Here is a 20,972-nt window from a genome sequence, read left to right on the forward strand (position 1 = left end):
AATGGACTCATGGACACGACTGGAACACACAAAACAAAAGAAAGTGATAAGCTTTCCTCATGCCACATCCCAAGTTACTTATGTTTGTATTTTCTTTGTAGAAAGAATAGAGAGAAATATACTGTAAGGATAGAGTCAGAAACACTTAGGCATGGATTTATGTTTCTGCTTTTGTCTTGTTTCAAAACACGCCTAGTCTTTAACAGCTAATGAATTAAAAGGAAAAAAAAAACAAAACCCATGAAGGTTGAATGACATTCCTGGATCACTGCAAAGCCATAAGGTGCTAGAAGTTACCTTATTGCCATGAGTGAAAGAGTTAACTATCACCCCCATGGAACATTTTTCTTTCCTGTTTTCTCCATCTGCTGTGTACCCTCGACCCTCTTGCATCTTTGTGTGCTGATCCTTGTATCAGATTTTTGATTCATCCTCTCTGTGGCCTGTCAGCTTAGTTAAGAGATTTCCAAATCTTGTAGCCTTCGCTGACAGGGGGCAGCTGCAAACAGTCCCCTGATCCTTCCCCGAGGAGAGCTACTGAGATTTAATTTTCAGTGAAAGGTGCAGCCTGCAATCTATGTCAGGTCCCCTAAGTCATCTCGGAACCCCAATAGACCCAGTGGCGATGGCATTGTATTTCAGTTCCCTCCACTACACCAAGATTCCTCAAAAGATGAACTGCTGCCTTGTGTCTGTTCTCAACCACACTTCTGCTTTAGAATCCCATGGAACTGAGAAACGGCACCTTTCACAATGACAAAAATTTTTAATCAGAATGTTAACCCCACCCTCTGGCATAATATCTAAAAAACAAATACAGGTTAGTCCCACTCTAACAGGGAGAGGGTGGTGGTAGCATTAAATTTCTATTAAATTATTTAAAAATTGCTTTTAGTTTTGACAAGATTGCCTCGTTGTGACTAGATTTTTAAACTGTCTTAATACATACTTTCCTATCAACCTTAAGTCAAGTTTTTAAGTCTGTTAACTATTCACTGTTTTGGGCAAGAATAGATTGGATTTATGTCATTTCAAAAGTAGAACAAATTTCAGTCATCCCTCAATATGAGTGGAATTGTAGTAAAATTCAAATACAACATAGTTCATCTGATTGATATAAACAAAAGGGTATATCAAAACAAAGATTAATTAGTAAAGAGAGGTACTGATAAAGAATCTTAACTTAAAAAGTGAGTACTGTTCTATACATCGGACATCATTAAACTGGTAATAAAGAATGAATTACTCTGGCTTTTTCCTCTGTCCATTCCTGCATTTTAAGACATCTTGCCTTATAGGCCTAGAAACCTCTGGAGAGTTCACTACTGGTCTCACTGCCTTCCACTGAGAATTTGTGGCTTGGTTGTCATGGAGACATCGTATTTCTCCAAGAATTGCTCATATTGATCCGTGGCCAGGCGTAAATGGCCAAGCGAGTGTGAGGAATAAAGGGGGCTGGGCAGTCCTATAAAATGACCAGGGCTTGTGGGTTGGAAATAAGCTCATAGCAAACACTTAGGTAAAAAGAAAGAAGCAGTTTTATTTTGTTTCAGGATTTCTTTCTGCACTTTGGGCCATTGTCTTCTTTCACTATGAACTGAAAGAAACTTGTTAGTCACTTGTCATGTCAGATCTTTGGTGCTTGTCCTGACACAGCTGTCAGCCTTCCAGCTCTGTGCAGTTCAGGGACACACAACAAAGAGGCAATGACATGAATTATTTATTGCTCCTTGTGTGGATAAAATTCTGTGACAAGAAATTAAGACACTTCTGACAGAGGTGCTTGTTTAGTAAGAAAGATTTTGAGGAGAGAGTGCATTTCCTTGAAGTATGAGCATTTGAGAGGGAAAATTCTTAAAACTGAACATGAAGGAAGATATGTGAAATTGGTAGCTTAGGGGGACTTTCTCAAACTGTAAAAATATGACTGTCCACTTCTCAGTGTCCAACAATTAAGTAAAAAATAGCAAGTCATTCAGATGGAGGGACTCCAAAACTATAAACATCACTTTGGTGGTTACTTCTATTTACCATGTATGAGTGGTGTTCCTCTGGAAAGTACACTTAACTACCTTTGTTAGAAGAAAAGGCAAAATTTGGGGGTTTTGGTGATAAGCTTTGGGAAGGTGCTGTCAAACCAAGAGAGGTGCTTCCGTAGCTAAGCTTATAGCTGCACTGGTATATTTGTTATTTCCTGTATGGAATGGAGTGCATTTAGATTTGATTGCATTATTTTTGTCATTTTCACCTGGCATATTATTGTTCATTTAAAAGACCTTTTAATATTTTCATGTAGATGCAAAATCCCAGTTACAAAGTTGAATGTAGTCAGTCTCCTAGCTTTAATGGATATTGACCTTACATGGTTTTATCTATGCAACTCTAAATGACTAATATATTTTTTACATCACTTTAAATGAATAAACCAGTTGTTCAAACAGCATATAGAAAATGAAAACAAAAATCATTTTCCCATCCAAGCACAGTTCAAGAGTATTGCCTCATACATATTGTTCTCACCAAATAAAGTCTTTTCTTTGCAAATCATCTAAACATCATCTTACTTTATCCTTTAGAGCTTCAGATTTCTGATATATTTCTGATATAAATTCATTTGCATATGCAGAGAGGAAAGGGATACTGAAGGACAGAAAAAACTATAAGTTCATTTTTTAAGGTAAAAAATAAATATTGATTCAACATTTTAAAATGTAATTGGTAAAATTGAATTTTTAAAATTTATGTAAAAATAAGATTGACTTTATGAATTATGAATTGATTATCTTTGAATGCAAACGGCTTCGAACTTGGTCGGTAGATTGTTTATTTCCCAACTGACATCACTACTTCTCCAGCAGTGAAGTGACTAGGATGACCCATTTGTAAATGGACCAGAGTGTGCATATAGGTCACAATTTAGAGGACTGGTGAAGTGGTTGTTCACCTGCTCTCTAGAGCACTCTACCTATTCATCATGCCATTGTGATCTCTTTATTGGTTCATGCTGTATACCCAGGTGAGTGCCTGCAGTCCATTAAGGTTGGCAAAGCAACTTTAGACCAGAGCATTCTTGCTACTCTGACCCTGTCAGTGAACCTGGAGGTCTTGTCTGATAGGTTAAGGTCTCCCTCAGCAGGGTCTTTCCTTTGGAATAATTCATTAGCAAAGAGTTTTGACTCACAGGTGAATCCCAGACTGAAGTTTCTGGCTTAGACTCTGTGAAGTCTACTTGCTTCTCCACTGGCGTTTATACATTCCCTAAACCTGCGGGAATAACTTGATGTCTAGTAATAGAAGCACCAAGACAATGGTGTGAACTTAACAGCTGCCTTTTTTTTTCTTCAGATTTTAGGGCCATTAGACTTTCTTTGACTCTCTAAAGCCCCATCACTTCTGAATCTGAAAGATGCTATCACAAAAATAGTTTAGTGCAGTCTTTTGCTGGTTAACTTCTTGTTAACTGCTTCATACACAGTGATTAAAGCTCAATTCCTATTCTCCAGAATATAATAAAAAGCATTTCTTGTCCTCATCTTTGCACTCATGATGATAAAAAATTTAGTGTTACATTCACAATTTTTATCCAAGTGTTAATGAGAGACCTTGAGCTTTTATCACCTTATTGGCTTGGAAAATTAAGGATTTTACTTCCTAGTGCACTGGGGACAGTGCACTTAAACATAGCTTCAGCTGAAAGTAACAGTAACAAGAGAAAGCTTGAAAGTACAAAAAAAGGGCAGTGGGATCAGCGTTTTCATGTCATTCTGAAGTAGTTTATAATCAGTATGCATTCTGCCATTAATAGAACATTTTAGTGGCTTTTATATAGCACATTATGTGTACAGATCTATATACATCATTGTCAATCAATATTGCATTTGCATGAATCTGATGAACAAAACTAGGTTTCTCACAGTTTCCAGGGGACTCTACATTGTGAAAAGCCAAGGTGGAGAGATTTTTTTTCCTTTTACTATTCTAGCTCATGAATCAACAGCAAAAATCAGGTAACAGAAAGTAGGACAGATTCAGGACTGGAGTGTTGGAGATGGCTGATGATGATGCATGAAGCAGAAAAAATGTGGAATGTGTGAGCAGCCCATCAATCATAGCTATCGAGTACACACTTCTTAGGGTTAGTGCTAAAAAAAATGTTCTAGAAGAAGTAAGAACAATTTCAGTAGTAAAAACACATAGACCTTTCTTGTAGTCGAGTTTAACAATATCAACATTTTAAAAAATTACTCAAATGGGAAAATTTAAGCATCAACCTAAATTTTAAAAGATGTAAAATTCTATGTATATAAGCTTTTATAGATACATAACTTATATATAAAACCATGTATATAACTATACATAAATGTAACTATATATATATAACTATACATGTAGCTATGTATATGAATGTATAATATATATTTAACTAAACAAAATAGCCATTTTTTTTAATCTTTGCCAGTAGGTTTAGGAGTTACTATGTATGCATGGTCATGTCATTAATATAAATGTATTTAGAAGTAGTTAAATACGGCACAATGCTTCAGTATATTTGATAGTCAAAATAATTTAAATTAAGTGATAGTTATCAGCCTACAGTGACAATCATCCAGGTAGCTTGAGAAATAAATGATCTTTTGATTCTTTAATTCAAGCCAATTTTCAGCTAATATTTAAAACATTTGATCCTAAAATTGCAGTTGTGGGTTTCTCTGAAAACAACTGAGCTACTTGAAATTTATGCAAATTTGTTAATTTCAAGCCCAATTCATCTTGTTGGAAACTTTCATCTTTCTTGGCAATTAAAAGAAAAAACAACCTGTCATAATAATGTGTGCAATGCACTTGCCTGAAGCCTAGTTTATAAGAATATTTTTTATTATAGTAACCTATTGTATTTCAGGATAGAAAAGATATAGAAATTATAGGTAACTCTTTCCTTCCTTCACTTCCTTTCTCATTCCTTCCTTTCTTTCATCCTTCCCTGTCTTTTTCCGTTCCTTTCTCACTTTCTTCCTCTTTCCTTTTTCTTTCTTCTTTCTTTATTTCACCATATAACCTGATCATCTGTTTCCTTTCTAGGTAAGCCAAGGCATCATTCATGGATAGCAAAGGTGTGCTCCTGCAAACTGTGCTAAATGGAATCTTATCTATAGGAATTGGATTTGGACAAACTATGAAACCCAAACATTCCATATGTTTATTGTTGTATTAAAAACTATGCTGTTATCGGTCAAGTTATTAGACTGTAAGTAGATTTGCTAATGCCTTAGGAAGGATGTAGTGAAAATGTAATTACTGATTGAAAATATCCAAATTGATCTAATTTTTGAAAATCATTGTGGAAATCATGGCTATATTCCTGCCTCTTACTTTCCTTTAAAATTTACAACAAGCAATGCTAGTCTGAAGATACAAATTTAACACCGTTTTAGATTTTCTTCCATCTTTTCAGTTCCTAAATAATATAGGCAACATTAAAATCATACTGCTTTTAAATAATGTAAGATACAATGCTTCTAAATTTAATGCTGCTTCAATGTATTTAATCTAAAACTTTACTAAATTCATTTGATTTGGTAGGTTAGGACATTTTGTTTTAGTATATGCTTTAATATGGATCAGTCACCCTGCCATAAATCTCATCAAAGCATGAAATGTGGTGAACAAATAGCTAGTTCCATTTAGTGATCAATTAGCCCAAATATGTGATAGACAGTATAACAGGGACCAATCTTATGTGGTTAGGTTCATTTGGACTTCTCATGACATAGAAGCTAATGTCTTCAGCCAAAGGCTGATCTTATTGGCCATATGGATGTGAACTATATATCTACTTACAGCATATCACAATTGATCCTTATTAAGTATAAACTCTTGTAGTTCTTTTCCCAGAAAGAAGCTTGACTAGCAGGAATTTTTAAACTGAAATATGTGAAGCAATATAAACAGGAACAAAGTGCTCATCTATTAAGGCCCTTAGTGATCTGATTTATTTTCTGTGCCTTGTATTGTATAATTCCTGGATTTATAGAAAATCATCGAAAAGTGGTGTGCATATAAATACAAATATTGTCTAATCCATAAAGATGGAAATAAAATGTTAAGTTTATTACCTATCTATTTATCTATCTAATAGGGAAGTTCCAGTCACTTCAATTGAACAAACATTTTTGAGGGCAGCAGCATCAGGTCCTATGCTGGGAGGCAATGGGGACATTAGAGAAGAGAACTATATATTAGAATAGCATGGTCTCTATCTTTAAGGAACTTATAAGTAATGGCTGACCTGGATGAATATACCAGAATATAGACATCCTGTGAGTGTGACTCCTTTATTTTTATTTTTTTATTTTTTAATGTTTTATTTATTTCTAGGAGAGAGAGAGAGACAGCGTGAGCAGGGGAGGGTCAGAGAGAGAGGGAGACACAGACTGAAACAGGCTACAGGCTCTGAGCTGGCAGTCAGCACAGAGCCCGACGCGGGGCTCGAACCCACGAACCGCGAGATCATGACCTAAGCGAAAGTCGGATGCTTAACTGACTAAGCCACCCAGGCACCCCGAGTGTGACTCCTTTAAAGCAGACATAAATCTGTGTTCATTTTTTGTCTCCTAAAATATGACATCATTGCTTGAAATTATTTTTGAGTTGTACTTCATAACGAGTAACATATTATCAATATGAATAATCATGGGAAATTGTCATCTTTTGAAAATCAACATATATACATCCCACCTCGCCCTGTCCCACATACACACATTAGAAATAGTCCAAAGCTACTTGGAATTAAGTTTCAAAATAAAGGAAGGTAATAAGCTAGGCAATGGAAAACATTTTCTTACATGCTGTGTCCTGGCTCTGAAGGTCATTACAAGGACTACCAAAAACATCTTTTTTGATGGCACTATCAAATATGTATATATTCTCTCAAAAGGGCAATTTTAATAGTTAAAATTAATTTGGATGCTCAAGTTCTGGTATATTTATTAAAAATAAGCTTATTTTTATAACTATGTCCTATTATTCCCTTTTCAATGAAGAATAAAAATAAGTTTAAACAGTTGCCATATTTAGCATTTTTGAGGACTAAGGAAACCAATATTGAATCCTTGATAAATATTTTATGATGTCACCAGATATAGGAAATTAGAACTGGCATAACCCTGACAGTACTAAATGAGATTTTTGAGATTTTTCTGGCATCACATTTTGCAGTTGCTAAAATTTAATAATTCATATCAAATGATAATTATAATCTTCTTTTATCAATATGAATTCTGGAGGCCACCACCATTAATCATTAAAACTTTTAATTCCTAAAAATGAAGAGTTTTAGAGAAAGACATTGAAATAGCATTCTCTAATATCTATATGCAAATGTAGACAAATCCAACTGTCTGTTTAAAAATGATTTCTTTGTATTAACTTAAGTTCAGCAATATTGAAATTGCTCCTAAGGAGAACTAGAAATAGCAAGTTGCCACCCTGTTAAGTGGATCAACCACATTGTGACCCTAATCCCTTGCTACCACAACTCAAAACTCAAAACTCTTTGCTTCTTGAATAGGTGTGTATCCTTTGTTGGCCTAGCAAGTGAAGTAACTGTATTAGCAAGCAGGTAATTTGTTTGTATCCAGTGTCTTCCTTGTTGTTGTCATTAATAATTAATTAAAAAATCATCTTGTGTTTTCTTTTTGTCGTTAATCTTGGTGGTATTTAGGATTATCTATTTCCCTCCAAGGAGTATCATATTTTCAAAATTGCAAGCGGGGATTCTGTTACTCATTGTGGAGTTACATATGGCCTACTGTATTGCTGAGGAAAAGTTTATGGGGCCCAGGGCTCACCGCCATGGGTTCAGGTAGCTCATCTTTGTTGTACTTGTCAGAGAGCCTTGCTTCCCCGGGGCGGGGGGACGGGGGGAAGGCAAGTGCATCCTCCCAGGGTCCCAGGGTTTGGGCAAAGGCACTCCACAAGATGGTCTATGGAAAGCAATCTGAACACTGTAAAGCACTTCAAATATAAGGTAAAATCTATAATATTATAAACACACAAATAGAGAGGTGGCTTCAGACCTGAAACATTCTGTTGCTATATTAGAAACTAGTTAAGGCCATTTGAATACATCACTATTAGAAAAACGATAGGAAGACATTTTGCTGAATATTAATTAGTATTCTATCTCTAGATGGTAATATTTGAGGTGATTTTTATTTCCCTCCTTGCACATTTTCCTCTGATGTTCTGTATTTTTAAAAAAGCCTTTTATAATTATTCAAGTGAATATTTAAGAAAAGTCAGTTTTTCTCCTCAATCTTTAGAGGGTACATTATAATAACTGAATTTTTAAGAATTCAATCATTCAATTATTTATGTTTTATTCCATATGTTTAAAATGAAGACTCAGAATACATTAATGACAATTGATTTTGCAGTCTTATTTTCACAGAATGGACTTATTCATGTAATTTTTAAAATTTTTTATTGTACACATTTTGGTTACACAGTAATTTAAAAGCAGTGCTATATACCTTGTGATTCTCCATGAAGTCTTGTTATACATGTCAAGTACCCAAAGGTGTGTCTAATTAAATATGAAAGTTCTTGCTTTGTAAACTTGTACGTAGTCAGCATTGTAAAATAATTGCAAAACAACACAACTAAAGAAGTTGCCAAGTTAAAGCTTTCTGGAATGGCTTTCTTTCTGATGAAGTTATGAGGCCTTATCCCCAGGCCACTTTGTGCTGTGACTTCATCAACAAGGACCTTACAGATGGTGTGCACGAGAAACACTCAAACAAAAAATGAACAGGTCTCCCAGTGTGAACATGCCACGGAGGGGCTCCATCAGCCTGCAACCCTTCCTGGAAGACATCGTGTGCCACCTCATCTCACTGGCAGGGCAAGGACTGCCCCAGCATAATTCCCTGGCTCCTGCCACCCTTCACCTGACCTTCTCAGATCCCATTTTATTTTAAATTTTGATATCATGGAATTCGGACATTACTCTGACATTTTAAAATACTGTGTTAAAACACATTCATCTTGAATACTGGGTTTTTTGCCACCTGCTAGTCTTGGGCCCTTTTCATTAAATCTGGATAGATTCGCCTTTATCCCAGAAAGTATACCATACAGGTAAATACACTGGAACAATCACATCATTGTGAGCAAGATTATAATGATTATAATGATACAAATCTTGTGAAAATGAAAGCCACAGACCAGTGAGAGTGTTTGAAATGGCTTATTTTTAGTGGTGTACAGGGGGAAATATTAGGCACCTATGGTGGTTCTTTTTTGACAATGTTTCTCCAGATGCCTTTTTTCATTGCACAGAGCATGTTTTCCTATCATCAAATGTAGGGATCCTTTCTGTCTTCAACACACTACTAATTGGAAAGGTAACAGTGATTTTTCATTCAAGGATCCAAGGTTTTTAACACCAAAGATAATGCGTACCCGTTTAGTATAGCCTTGCCTAAATCTGCAAAGTGCCAAATGACAGCAAAACACCAGTATCCATAACATTATGCAATAGCAATAATTGGCTGGTACATCATTACAAACCTATAATTTATTCACTTAGTAATTATTTTAATTACAATTATCTGTAAAGTCATCAATGGGGTTTTCGATCTTGCAAGTGTATTTTCAAGGAAGGAAGTGTTATTATACAGCTTCAATAACTGCTCATCATGTCCTCAGATGATGCCATCTAAGATAAAAGGACAGTCTATGATGTGTTCTTGATGTATCACAAGTTTCCTTTAGACTTTTAAAGAGATTTTCTGTTAACTGTGTAGTGGTAACTACATTTCTATCAGAAATAACCTCTCATCTATAGCAAAAGAATTCTTCCATCTAGGTTATCTCCATTTGTTTCGATTTGTAATCAGAATCAAAAGAGAAACATTTAAAAATTTTCCTTTTGTATTTTAGATGGTTTGGGGGCGGGGTTGGTGAGGGGAGAAAAGGAAAGAAAGAAAAAACCTCTAACAGTGAGATTAAGAGCTATCATCCTGTCCCTAAAACAATCATAGCCACAGGGATCAGATTGCACTTAGGACTTTTTATGTTAAGGAAAATTTCCTTGGATCAGTCTCTATTTCATATGATCAGCGCATTTTCACTAATCTAAGTAAAACCATTTGGTCCAATTTCTGTAAGAATTTCAGATAGCAAGTGAGGCAAAAATAAAATACTACCATTTCAGTTGTCTTTGGGATAGTCAAGTAAAGAAACAAATTTGGGGATTTCTAGAGTGTGATTCCATAGAAAGTATACTGCAGTTGATTCCTGTCTGGAAAGGTGTGAGGTTTTGTTTATAGGCTTCCTGCCATGTAGGTGGCAGCAACACTCAAGGCTAGAAATTTTCTTTCACATTCTCCAAGCTCTAGTCCAAACCACATTCTTACTAAAAACCCTTGTGGAAGAGAAAAGGTTTAAAGTGTAGAGACAAATTTCTCTATGTCCTAACATATCTCTAAAACACTATTTTAAGGTTGTGCTAAAGCGGTTCCCATAATGTGAAAACATTCATCATTTCCTTTAATACAGAAGTCATATTCTGCTCTCGTACATGTTGGTAGTATTAGGCTTTTGTTTCTTTATTTACTAAGATCTTAATTCTTTACCTTCTCTCGAGCTAAAGCTTTTCTCTCAAGAAAAAGGAAGAAAATTCTGGTTTATTCCATGACCACCTAAGCTTTTCTGGGAATTAGCAAAAGCCTCTTCTTTCATTCTTTGTAAACATCTAAGAAGTCGGGGAATTTCGTAATTGTGGATTTTCCTTTTGTCATTTCCCCTGATTATTCTAAACTGAGGAGACTGCATTCAAATTAGGTGTGTGCAAATCAAATGAAGGCTATGTCTAAGCAGAGAGGCCCAGGACACCTGATGTGAAGCCAGAAGTCAAACAGGATTTACAAGCTAACACTGAAGGTGTTGAGTCATTGCATGGATATGGATCACTGCCTTGAGAAGGTGGTGGCTCCTGTACCCAGGCAGAAATGAAACCAGGATGCCCATGTCTATATTAATAAGTTTGTTCTTCTTTAGTATTGGAAACTGATTATCAGTAAGAATTTCTCCAATTTCTAGCATTTTGCTAAAATTAATACATGTTATAGCAAATATTGGTAGCTTTTGTGAAGGAATCTTTAGAGTGTTCTTTTTATGTATGGTTGGTCACCAAGTCCAAAGTACAATCCATATATACAATTCCAGGCCCGGATGAAGCACATAACAATTAAATTCCCAGGCTATGAGGAGGTCATTGAAGGTTTTGAGGAAGGTGAGAAGAGGTTCTTCTAATCTAAATCTAAAATAGATAATCTAAAACTATCTAATAGTTTTCAATCTCATCAATATGACTTCTAACTTCTCTTGTCCTTCATATCCTTGGTCACTTTCCACAAATATCTATGTAATTCAATGCAAGTATTTTAAATTGTAACAGGTATTGAACTTGGAATCTGAAGTACTGGCATTGTGTCTAAGCCCCTTCACTTTCTTACTAGCTGAGTGACATTAGAAAAGTAACTTATATAGTACTCAGAAACTCAGTTCTCTCATCTCTGCATTAAGACTAATAATTTCAATTTCTCAAGCACCATATGTCTGAACTATTATTACTGAACATAATATTACAAATAATTGAAACCACTACACATGCCAAAAATGCCTATTTTTATAATAATCTTAATTATAGTCAACCACCATGGCACTACAATGCTTGAAAAAGCTTCTTACTCAGATTAGGAGAGCAGTTTGGCATAAACAAGCTAAATAGGTGGTTTTAACAAAAGTTTCTTCTTTTAAAATGTTTCATGTTAGCTGGCACTCCCAGGATCAAGGGCTAATTTCAGTTTTTGACAATTTATTTAAAGGTCAAGTCGTTTCCCAGCTCAGTGGATAATAACAAATAGTAAGTAGCCCAAAGTTTTTCTTCTGGGTCCTGAAAGATAATCCTCTGAGAATGTTTTTGTCAGAGTAGAACAGGCTATGGTCCATCTAAGGTTGTATAAAATGGCAGGTAGCTTTTCTCTTTACTTGTATCAGATGACACTAGCAAGCATGTTTCTATAGCTTTACATGAATGTCATGAATGGACCAAACCAAAACATATAAGTACTTGTAAAGAAGTGTACCACAACTTAGAAAGTCAATGGACCCCTGAAAGATTGTGTGTATAACCAAAGAGTGTATATCAAATTCTACCTTTCTACCAAGGTTGGTACATATTAGAAATTTCTCCCTTGAGACAAAAATCTGAAAATTGAAGAACAGGTCAGAAAAACCTGAGTCAAGAAAGGGTTAGAGTGGCGCTGACCATGGTATCAGGAGTATCAAACACAAGAATGTACTGGGAGAAGGATGTTCATCCTTATTTTTACTTTAATAAAGTTTGGTGAAATATAACATTTCATTACTTCTGTTGCCTTCTTTCCTCTTCTCTAAGTGGAAAAAAAGGATATTGGTCAGGAATAATAATAAAATGATGAGGAGGATTTTCAATTAAAATGGCAAATTAAAGACACATTTATCCCCACCCTCTCCTAAAGCTCCACTGGAATAATGGGATAAAAAGACAAGAATCCAACAGGAAAATAGAGAATGGGGAAAGGAGTAACAATAGCGAAATTTTAAAAGCCAAAGAGCAAATAAATGTTATAGAGAATGATGCCAAGAAGTGAACTCTTTGCAGGGTGTCTTAAAGGCTCAGAAATTAGAGTCAGCTGTGACTTTTGTGGGGGTACAGGAAAACTGTTCCAAAGAAAGTTAATCTCCTTGAGTCTCATGTCAATTTCCTAACCCACTTGACATCTGGGAGTTCCCTCCTTGGTCAGGATGAATAGGAAGGATTCTGGATTCAGGACAGTAAGCCCCGCTGAGAGCAAGGCTATCATCCTGAAAACAAGGGATGGGTACAAATATGTGCACTGATGACCACACTCCCACCCTAGTCCCCTTCTGTTTTGCTCCAAAGATTCTGATAACCATTCCTCTTAACGCTAGACAAGAGACAGATGACTCTTTTATGATAAAATAACAAGCCTGAGGCCAACAAGCACTTGAAAAGATGCTCAACATCACTAATCATTAGGGAAGTGTAAATCAAACCCACAATGAGTTACCACCTCACACCCATTAGACTGGCTACTATCAAAAAACAAAACAAAAACACAAAATGACAAGTATTGATGAGGATGCTGAGAAATTGGAACTCTTATGCTACATTGGTGGGAATATAAAACAGTACAGTTGCTATAGAAAACAATATAGTATAGTAGTGCCTCAAAAAATGTAGAATAGAATTCCCATATAATCCAGCAATTCTACTAGTGGATATATATCCAAAAGAATATCTAAAAGCAGGATCTCAAAATTATATTTGTACATCCCTGTTCACAGCAGCATTATTCACGACAGCCAAGAGGTGGAAGCAACCCAAGGATCCATCAACGAATGAATGATAAATAAGATGTATGTTCACACAAAAGAATATTGTTCAACTTCAAAAAGGAAAGAAAATCTCATACATGCTACAACATGGATTAACTTTGAAGACATTATTCTAAGTGCAATAAACCAGTCACAAAATGACAAATACTGTATAATTCCACTTATTGAGGAAACTAGGGTAAAATCATACAAACAGAAAGAAAAATGGAAGTTACTGGGAGAGGGAAGAAAATGAGGGAAAGGAGGACTGAGGAGTTGTTGTTTAATGGGTATAGAGTTTCAGTTTGAAGGAAGAAAGAGTTCTAGAGACTGGCGCACAACAGTGTGAATATACTTAACATTACTGAAGTATACACTTAAAAATAGTTAAAATGGTAAAATTTATGTTACGTATATTTTGCCACAATTTTTAAAATTAAAAAAAAAAAAAGCCTGAGAACAAAAGACCTACAAATGCTGACTACTTAGGCTCTTCCAATGAAATATCATAATCAGAAAATCTCATAAGGAAGACTAGCACTCTGACCTATTCCCAAACACAAATATTTTTGTGCTTCACTAGTTGGAAAGCCAAAGATCAGCAAATATATGAAGAAAGATTTTAATTCAAAAGAGAGAGATCAAAACAAACATGCAGGAAGAGACAGCAGAAATAGGTGATAGTATTTTATGAAAATCCCAAATCATCTATAATTAATGTAATCAGAGAGATAAGAGAAGAAATTACCTTCAAGAAACACAAATAGGAGTGTGTTCATCCAGAAATGATGAAGCAAATTCCAGACTGAAAGAATCCATAGTGTGCTCAGGAAAATTAATGAAAATGACTCACCTGAAAGCATATTCTAGTGAAAGTTCAGAATGCTGGAGACAAGGGGATGATTTCAAAAACCTTAGAAAAAGGAAGAGAACTTTTGCCCAATGTGAATGATAGAGAATCAGAATGGCATTAGACTTCTCAATTGCAATTCCAGATGCTAGAAGAAAATGTGACTTAATATCCTGATATTCCATCCTGGAATTCAGTATTTAGCCACTCCATCTATTCTATGCACCGTTTTTCATAAAAATACTGGAGGATATAATTCACCTACTAAATGGAGTAAACCAAGAATGAGCAGCACATGGAACATAGGAAAGAAGGAAATTCCCCACAGGATGGTGAAGATAGATGGCATGTGAACTGCTGCATACAGGGCTAGAAAGCAACCCACCAGGTGTAGCGGAAAGTGCGGACTCCAGTAAGGAGGGCCCTAGAGCAATGCTGTAAGCCTGACTAAACTGAGAGTTATTTTAGGGTCCCATGGATGAGCGTCGTAATGAGTTAGTGACAGGGATTGTGTACGACGGAAAACGAAGCAGAAGAAGAGAGAGAAGAAATGTAGTCATAGTGTATTACATGGCACAACTGTGAATAATACCAAAAATGATTATTATTCTCAGAGAAGAAGAAAAGGGGGGGAGTGAGGAGAGGGGGAGGGGGAGGGAGAGGGGAGGAGGAGGGAGGAAGGGAGGAAGAGGGAGGAGGGGAGGAGGAGGAGGAGAGGAGAAATAGCCAAGGAATCACTAAAATTGAGAATTCAATTAATCTCAAAGAATGAGTAAATTTCCACTTTACAAATTCAAATGATTGTATATTGAATTTATCAACAAGAAGAATGATCTGGAATCCTTGAGTGACTTCCTCTGCTTGCCCTATATGTGGTTCTATCTTTGCATCTCTCTGGTTGTTTAGGATCATAGCTCAAGAAATTACCCAGATTGTACAGCTCTTGTGAACCCCAGCCATGTCCCCCATTTGACGCTGTCTGACAGGTGGCTGTGACTCAGGCTGCAGAGGGACCCAGCATGCAAGGCTTCCAGGCAGGAGATTTTCCTGCACATCTGGCCATAGTTGTTAATGATCCTCTTTTGTAACATGATTAATGAGCGTAATGTGTGATTAATGAGTGTGAGATAGGGAAACTTTAAACAGCTGAAAATAATATTGAGTATGTATCTATTCATAAGGGTTTTGGGTTGGTTTTTTTTTTTTTTTTTTGGATAGCATCTAAGAACATTGGTCAAAATATTCTATGTCGCATATTTATCCAGTGGACTAGAAGGTCACCTTCTACACTGATGCTTCTCAAGAATTTTACCACGGGGTTCTTAGAAGAAAAGCAAAATAGTACACAGGATAGCTTAAAATACCACACTGCAAATGTGAAATTTCTCTGGCATCTCAAAGTTTATCTTTAAAGGGTCATCTAAATTTTGTACACGTTTACTTTTGTGTTTGTTAATTACATAAAATATTAATAGCTAACATTTACTGAATATTTTCTGTGTGCTATGGCTAAGAGTTTACATATTGTTTCCCACTTAATCTTCACAGCCATTTTATGAGATAGTTTTAATGCTTATTTTATAGGCAGGAAAACAGAAACACAGAAAGTTTGAGTAACTTCCCAAAGACCACACGGTTCGTAAGCAGTGACAAAAGTGTTTAAATATGGCAGTATAGTTGTATGCATACAGGTATTGCATTCAGACATAGAATCATGTAGAGTCTTTTATAAACCACAGTCTCATCTGTGGTTCCCAAGTTTTTCATTGGCTTATGAGAACTACAGTTTGAAAAGCATGAATCTACTCCCATTCATTATGGTGGAAACTAGTTGAATCAAGAGCAAGACTGTCACCACTTTTAAAAAATATTAACCAGCAAATTATTAATTTGATTAAAAAGAAACAAGAAGTATTAATCCCCGTACCAACACTACAAGTACCTTTGCGTTAGTTACCTGAGAGCCCTTAGAGAAGGGTCACTTTTGAAGCAGTGGGCTAGGTCTAGGTCTTCTTTTGCTCCATTGATAACACCCTCTATCAGCTAGGCTCCTCAAGCCATGTAGATGACATTTTATTGAGAGCCCATTAAGCCTCAATCACTCCACTAAGATCAGAGAATGATATTTGATTTACTCTCAAACACAACTCTCTGAGGCAGGTATTAATCTTATCCCTATTTTACAGATGAAAAAGAGTACAGCAAATGAGAGGATAAGTAATTTGCTTGAGATCATACAACTAGTGAATTATAGGACTAGCTCCGAGAGCTAGATTCAGCAACTCATACTCTTCACCACTATCTTATATTACTGACCACTGTCATCACCTTTTGTCCTCATATCTGACAATGCAATAGCCAAAATTAGCGGCCATTTTCAACCTTCCATTTTTTAAGGGGTCTTTAGTGGCATATGCTTTCCCATCCACTCCCATAAAGAACTTAACTCTGTATCAACCACTAACCTATGTTAGAGGGATCTGTAGGTAAAACTGCTATACGTCCTTGGAGCCCTCAATGTGATGTGCACCCAGTGTGCTCTTGTGCACACAAGAGCTTTTGAGTAGATAAGTGGCCTTTTGAGTTAGAAAAGCTAACTGGAATGGACTTCTCAGTCAGAATATCAAGGTACTTTCATGCATTACATCAAAGCCTTTCTGTGATGTTTCTTGATCAGAAAAACAATTTAAGGGTGATTTCAGCTCTTTCAACAGAATTCTTAGCTCAACTGTCTAAGGCAGAGGTTTCTCAACCTTAGCACTATTGACATTTTGAGCTGGCTAATTCGTTGTTTGGTGAGGGCTGGCCTGTGAATTGTAGGATATTTAGTAGCACCCTTGGCCTCTACCACCAGATGCCAGTGACAGTCCCTCCTGATGACCCTCTGTAGTTATATCAGCCCAAAATATTTCTAGACATTTTTAAATGTCCCCTATGACACAAAATGCCCCAGAAGAGAAATAATGGTCAAAGGTAAAATTCTTCCTATGTAAATTTCCAATAAACAGTTCATAAAGTATGTTATTGTGCTTTATTTTTATTTCAGAAAAATACCTTCTAGCCTGATTTTGACATAAAATTTACTTGGGTTGTATTTCCTTGTACTGAGAGACTAAGAGAAAGTAAAAAAAAAGTAACCTTTTTTTCAGTGCTCACTACTTTCCTTAACTCTTATAAACTGGTACCTCCAAATCACATGTTCCTCATACACAACTTCATGTCAACTCCAAACCCAAAAATACACCTGAAAAATCATCATCTCCTCCTGAATATCCCAAAAGAACCTCAAGCCAATGTGTCCAAATCTGTCCTCATTCTCCACTTCTACAAATGTTCTCTGTTTCTCATTCTGTAAACTGGAGATCTGTAAAATTGGTCTCCAAATATTTTTTTCTTTGATTTTCTAAATGGCTTCCCAATCTGTTCTTTGGCATCCTCATTGTTAGTTCAGACTTATTTACCATACAAATTGCCACAGGAGCCTCTGGCTAGTTCTCCTTCAGTGTATCATCTGCATTGTTGCCCAAGCCAATGCTCTAAAATACAAATCTCATTCTTTTATTCCTTTAAATACAGTCCAAATCCCCTTAGCTGGGCTGGTGAAGCCCTTTGTAAAGCATCTCTTGCTTTCTACCATCTTATTATAACAAATTAGTGAGGATTCCATTTGCTGCTAGGATAAAGGCATTCTGAGAACTTAAGCCAGAAACTAAATACATAAAATGTATTATATATCCTATCATATTGAAGTAATTGTTTGTGCATAGTGTTATGGACTTGAAGATGTAAGCTCCTTTAGGTGCCGTTTACATTAGTAAAGGTGAATTTCAGGACATTCTCTCAGGTCTGCCAGAAACTCAACTTTATTTTCCCCATAAATGAATTTAATTTCTATTTTATATTTTCCTCTTCATTTTTCTTGATAGAAGAAACAATCTCAATTGGCTCAGGCTTTCTACTTTTTCTCATACTACTTTTTCTCATATATCACCTCTAACTTTTGAGAACTTAGTTGGTGACCACATAGTTTTTAGTTTTATAGTTGTAGTTTCTTTAGTGAGAGGAACCACTATTTAAGAGTTTTGCATGAAGCAACTAGAATAAATCAAGATTATCCTAGGAAAATGGAGATATATGGTCACCTTTGACTTAGGTAAGGTAGGTCTAGTAGTTGAGGAGTATTGGCATCTGTTAACTATTCAGTAATCATCTGTCTATACTACATGACAGTTAATATTATATCCAGATACAACAATGTCCAGAGGGGAAAAATGTTCTGCCTCATTCCTATCTGGTCTTTTGTCATCTGTCCATACATAGCTGCTTACACCCTCTTTTCTAGCAATAGGTATCTCTTGGCTGGGTCACTTTCAGGTCCTTTGAAGCTTCACTGAGGTGGGCAAAAATGACTTGAATCCCCTGCATTTCACTGGGCTGTAACATGACTGTCTCAGGCATTTCTACTCAACCCTGTCTACGTTGTACTGCATGCAGGAAACTTCTGTGGAGCTTGCAGTCTTTGTGAGCTCTACCTCAAAATCCAGATGGAATTATCCACAGTTCTTGAATTCTGAATTTTATCTCAAGTTTCTATTCTATTTATCTCAACCCCCAACTAAGAAACAAGCTGTGGATGAGACACAGGATTGCTTTTTAGGAATCCACGTACATCTGAGTTATTTGTCTTCTCTTTGCCCTCCCCATTCTGTCTTTACCCCTTTACAATGAGGTAGCCCAACTTATTGTCCATTTTCTCAGATTTGTTTTTTGTGATATAAACATTACACTCTAGATGCAGAAGCTTTTGAAGCTCAAAGGTGTTTTCTTTGCTTGTGTGTCTTGTCACCTTTCTCCTAAGATAATAAATACTGCTGGCAATAAGGGGAAAAATCAAAAATCAAAATGTATAAGAAACTACAGAGAGCAACACAACTCAAATTCTTGATGAGTATAAAAACATACTATGTTTTTATTTACAGAAGGCAAATAAATTCTAGAGCAGAGGAAAAAAAATATGGGAGTTATGATGGTTGATTTTATATGTCACCTTGACTAGGCAATGGTGACAAGTTATTTGGTCAAATACCAGTGCTGCTCTGAAGATACTGTTTAAGTGTGATAGACCTGTTTCCTAAAGTAGAAGGAATTCTTCTCAGGACTGAAACATAGGTACCCTACCTGACATATCAGTTTGTTGCTCTTTCCTTCAGATTTCAGTTAAAAACAAAAAAAGTAGATTTTAGTACTAAAAAAGAAGTAAAATTAATTTTAATAATAAATTTCATTTAACCCTAGGAATCCAAAATATCATTATGACATGTAAGTTATATAAAAATAATGTATATTTTATAGTCCTTTTTTCATACCAAATCTTCAAAACCCTATGCATATTTTACATGTATGAGACATCTCAATATGGACTAGTTATATGTGGCTAATGGCTAATATATGGGACAGAGCAGATCTAGACCAAAACATATATGAAAAAGAAGTAAGAAAGCATTTTGTGCATTATCATGGATTTAGAGATTATTAGAACAGGTAAATTTATTTGAAGTTTAATCCTTTGATTTGACTCCATTATATGAATAGAAAAACTAAAACTCATAGAAATAATATGATTATGTGGAAATCATTCAGTTAATCAGACTGGCAGAATCAAGGCAGCAACCTAACATTTCTTATTTTCATCCTTAGACATGAAATAAAAAATTTAAAAGAACAATATATAATAGGAAGCTATATCAGGACTTCAAACAATCCAATATTTCAATCAAATGGGCTTAAACAATACCTTAAATAATCTTATTACCTAACATAACAAGATTCCTACCTTGTTTGTTTCAGAAGCTCCACAGGGTCATCAAAGGTTCTAGTTCTTTCCATCCTTCTGCTCTGCCATCTTCTATGTGACAGCTTTCCCCTCAGCTGGACTCTCATGGTCTCAAGCTAGCTGTGTTAATTCCAGACAAAATTTCCAGTGAGAAAGATGTGTTAAGGATGAAAGGCACTGTTTCTTTTCATGTCTTCTTAATAGGAGAGAGGAAACTTTTTTCAGAAGCTTCTAAACAGCACAATTCTCCTCTTGTTTCAATGAGTAGGACTGGAGACATGCATATTCCAAACCCAATCGCCACCAAGATAAGTTAGGTTTAACAGAATTCTAGATTATTTATTTGAAAGTAGAATGGATTTGGGGAGGGGAGACCAAGCTTTTAATCTTGATGAGGTCCCAACAATTTATTTTTGCTCTTGATTCCCTTGCTTTTGGGGATGTGTCAAGTAAGAAGTTGCTGCGGTGGAGGTCAAGGAGGTTGTTTCCTGCTTTCTCCTCTAGGGTGTTGATAGTTTCCTGTCTCACCTTCAGGTCCTTTATCCATTTTGAGTTTATTTTTGTGCATGGTGTGAGAAAATGATCTAGTTTCATTCTTCTGCATGTTGCTGTCCAGTTCTCCCAACACCATCTGTTAAAAAGGCTGTCTTTTTTCCATTGGATATTCTTTCCTGCTTTGTCAAAGATCAGTTGGCTGTATACTTTTGGGTCCACTTCTGAGTTCTCAATTCTGTTCCATTGGTCTATGTGTCTGTTTTTGTGCCAATACCATACTGTCTTGATGATGACAGCTTTGTAGTAGAGGCTAAAGTCTGGGATGGTGATCCCTCCCGTTTTGGTTTT

The 20,972-nt window shown here is 35.9% G+C and overlaps 1 protein-coding gene across 2 annotated transcripts in view; it reads left to right on the forward strand.

The window, feature by feature from the left end:
• The window catches only part of WDR72 (WD repeat domain 72), a 222,232-nt gene extending 216,123 nt beyond the window's left edge, over positions 1-6,109 (forward strand). For both annotated transcript variants that reach the window (XM_039254230.1, XM_039254231.1), the window contains exon 20: positions 5,080-6,109. In XM_039254230.1, coding sequence (XP_039110161.1) covers positions 5,080-5,135 — 56 coding nt within the window. In that variant the 3' untranslated portion in view covers positions 5,136-6,109. The remainder of the gene's footprint in view (positions 1-5,079) is intronic.
• Positions 6,110-20,972: the final 14,863 nt, after the last annotated feature.

Source organism: Hyaena hyaena, unplaced genomic scaffold (genome assembly GCF_003009895.1).
Source record: "Hyaena hyaena isolate Hyena2069 unplaced genomic scaffold, ASM300989v1 scaffold_479, whole genome shotgun sequence".
Classification (NCBI taxonomy): domain Eukaryota; kingdom Metazoa; phylum Chordata; class Mammalia; order Carnivora; family Hyaenidae; genus Hyaena; species Hyaena hyaena.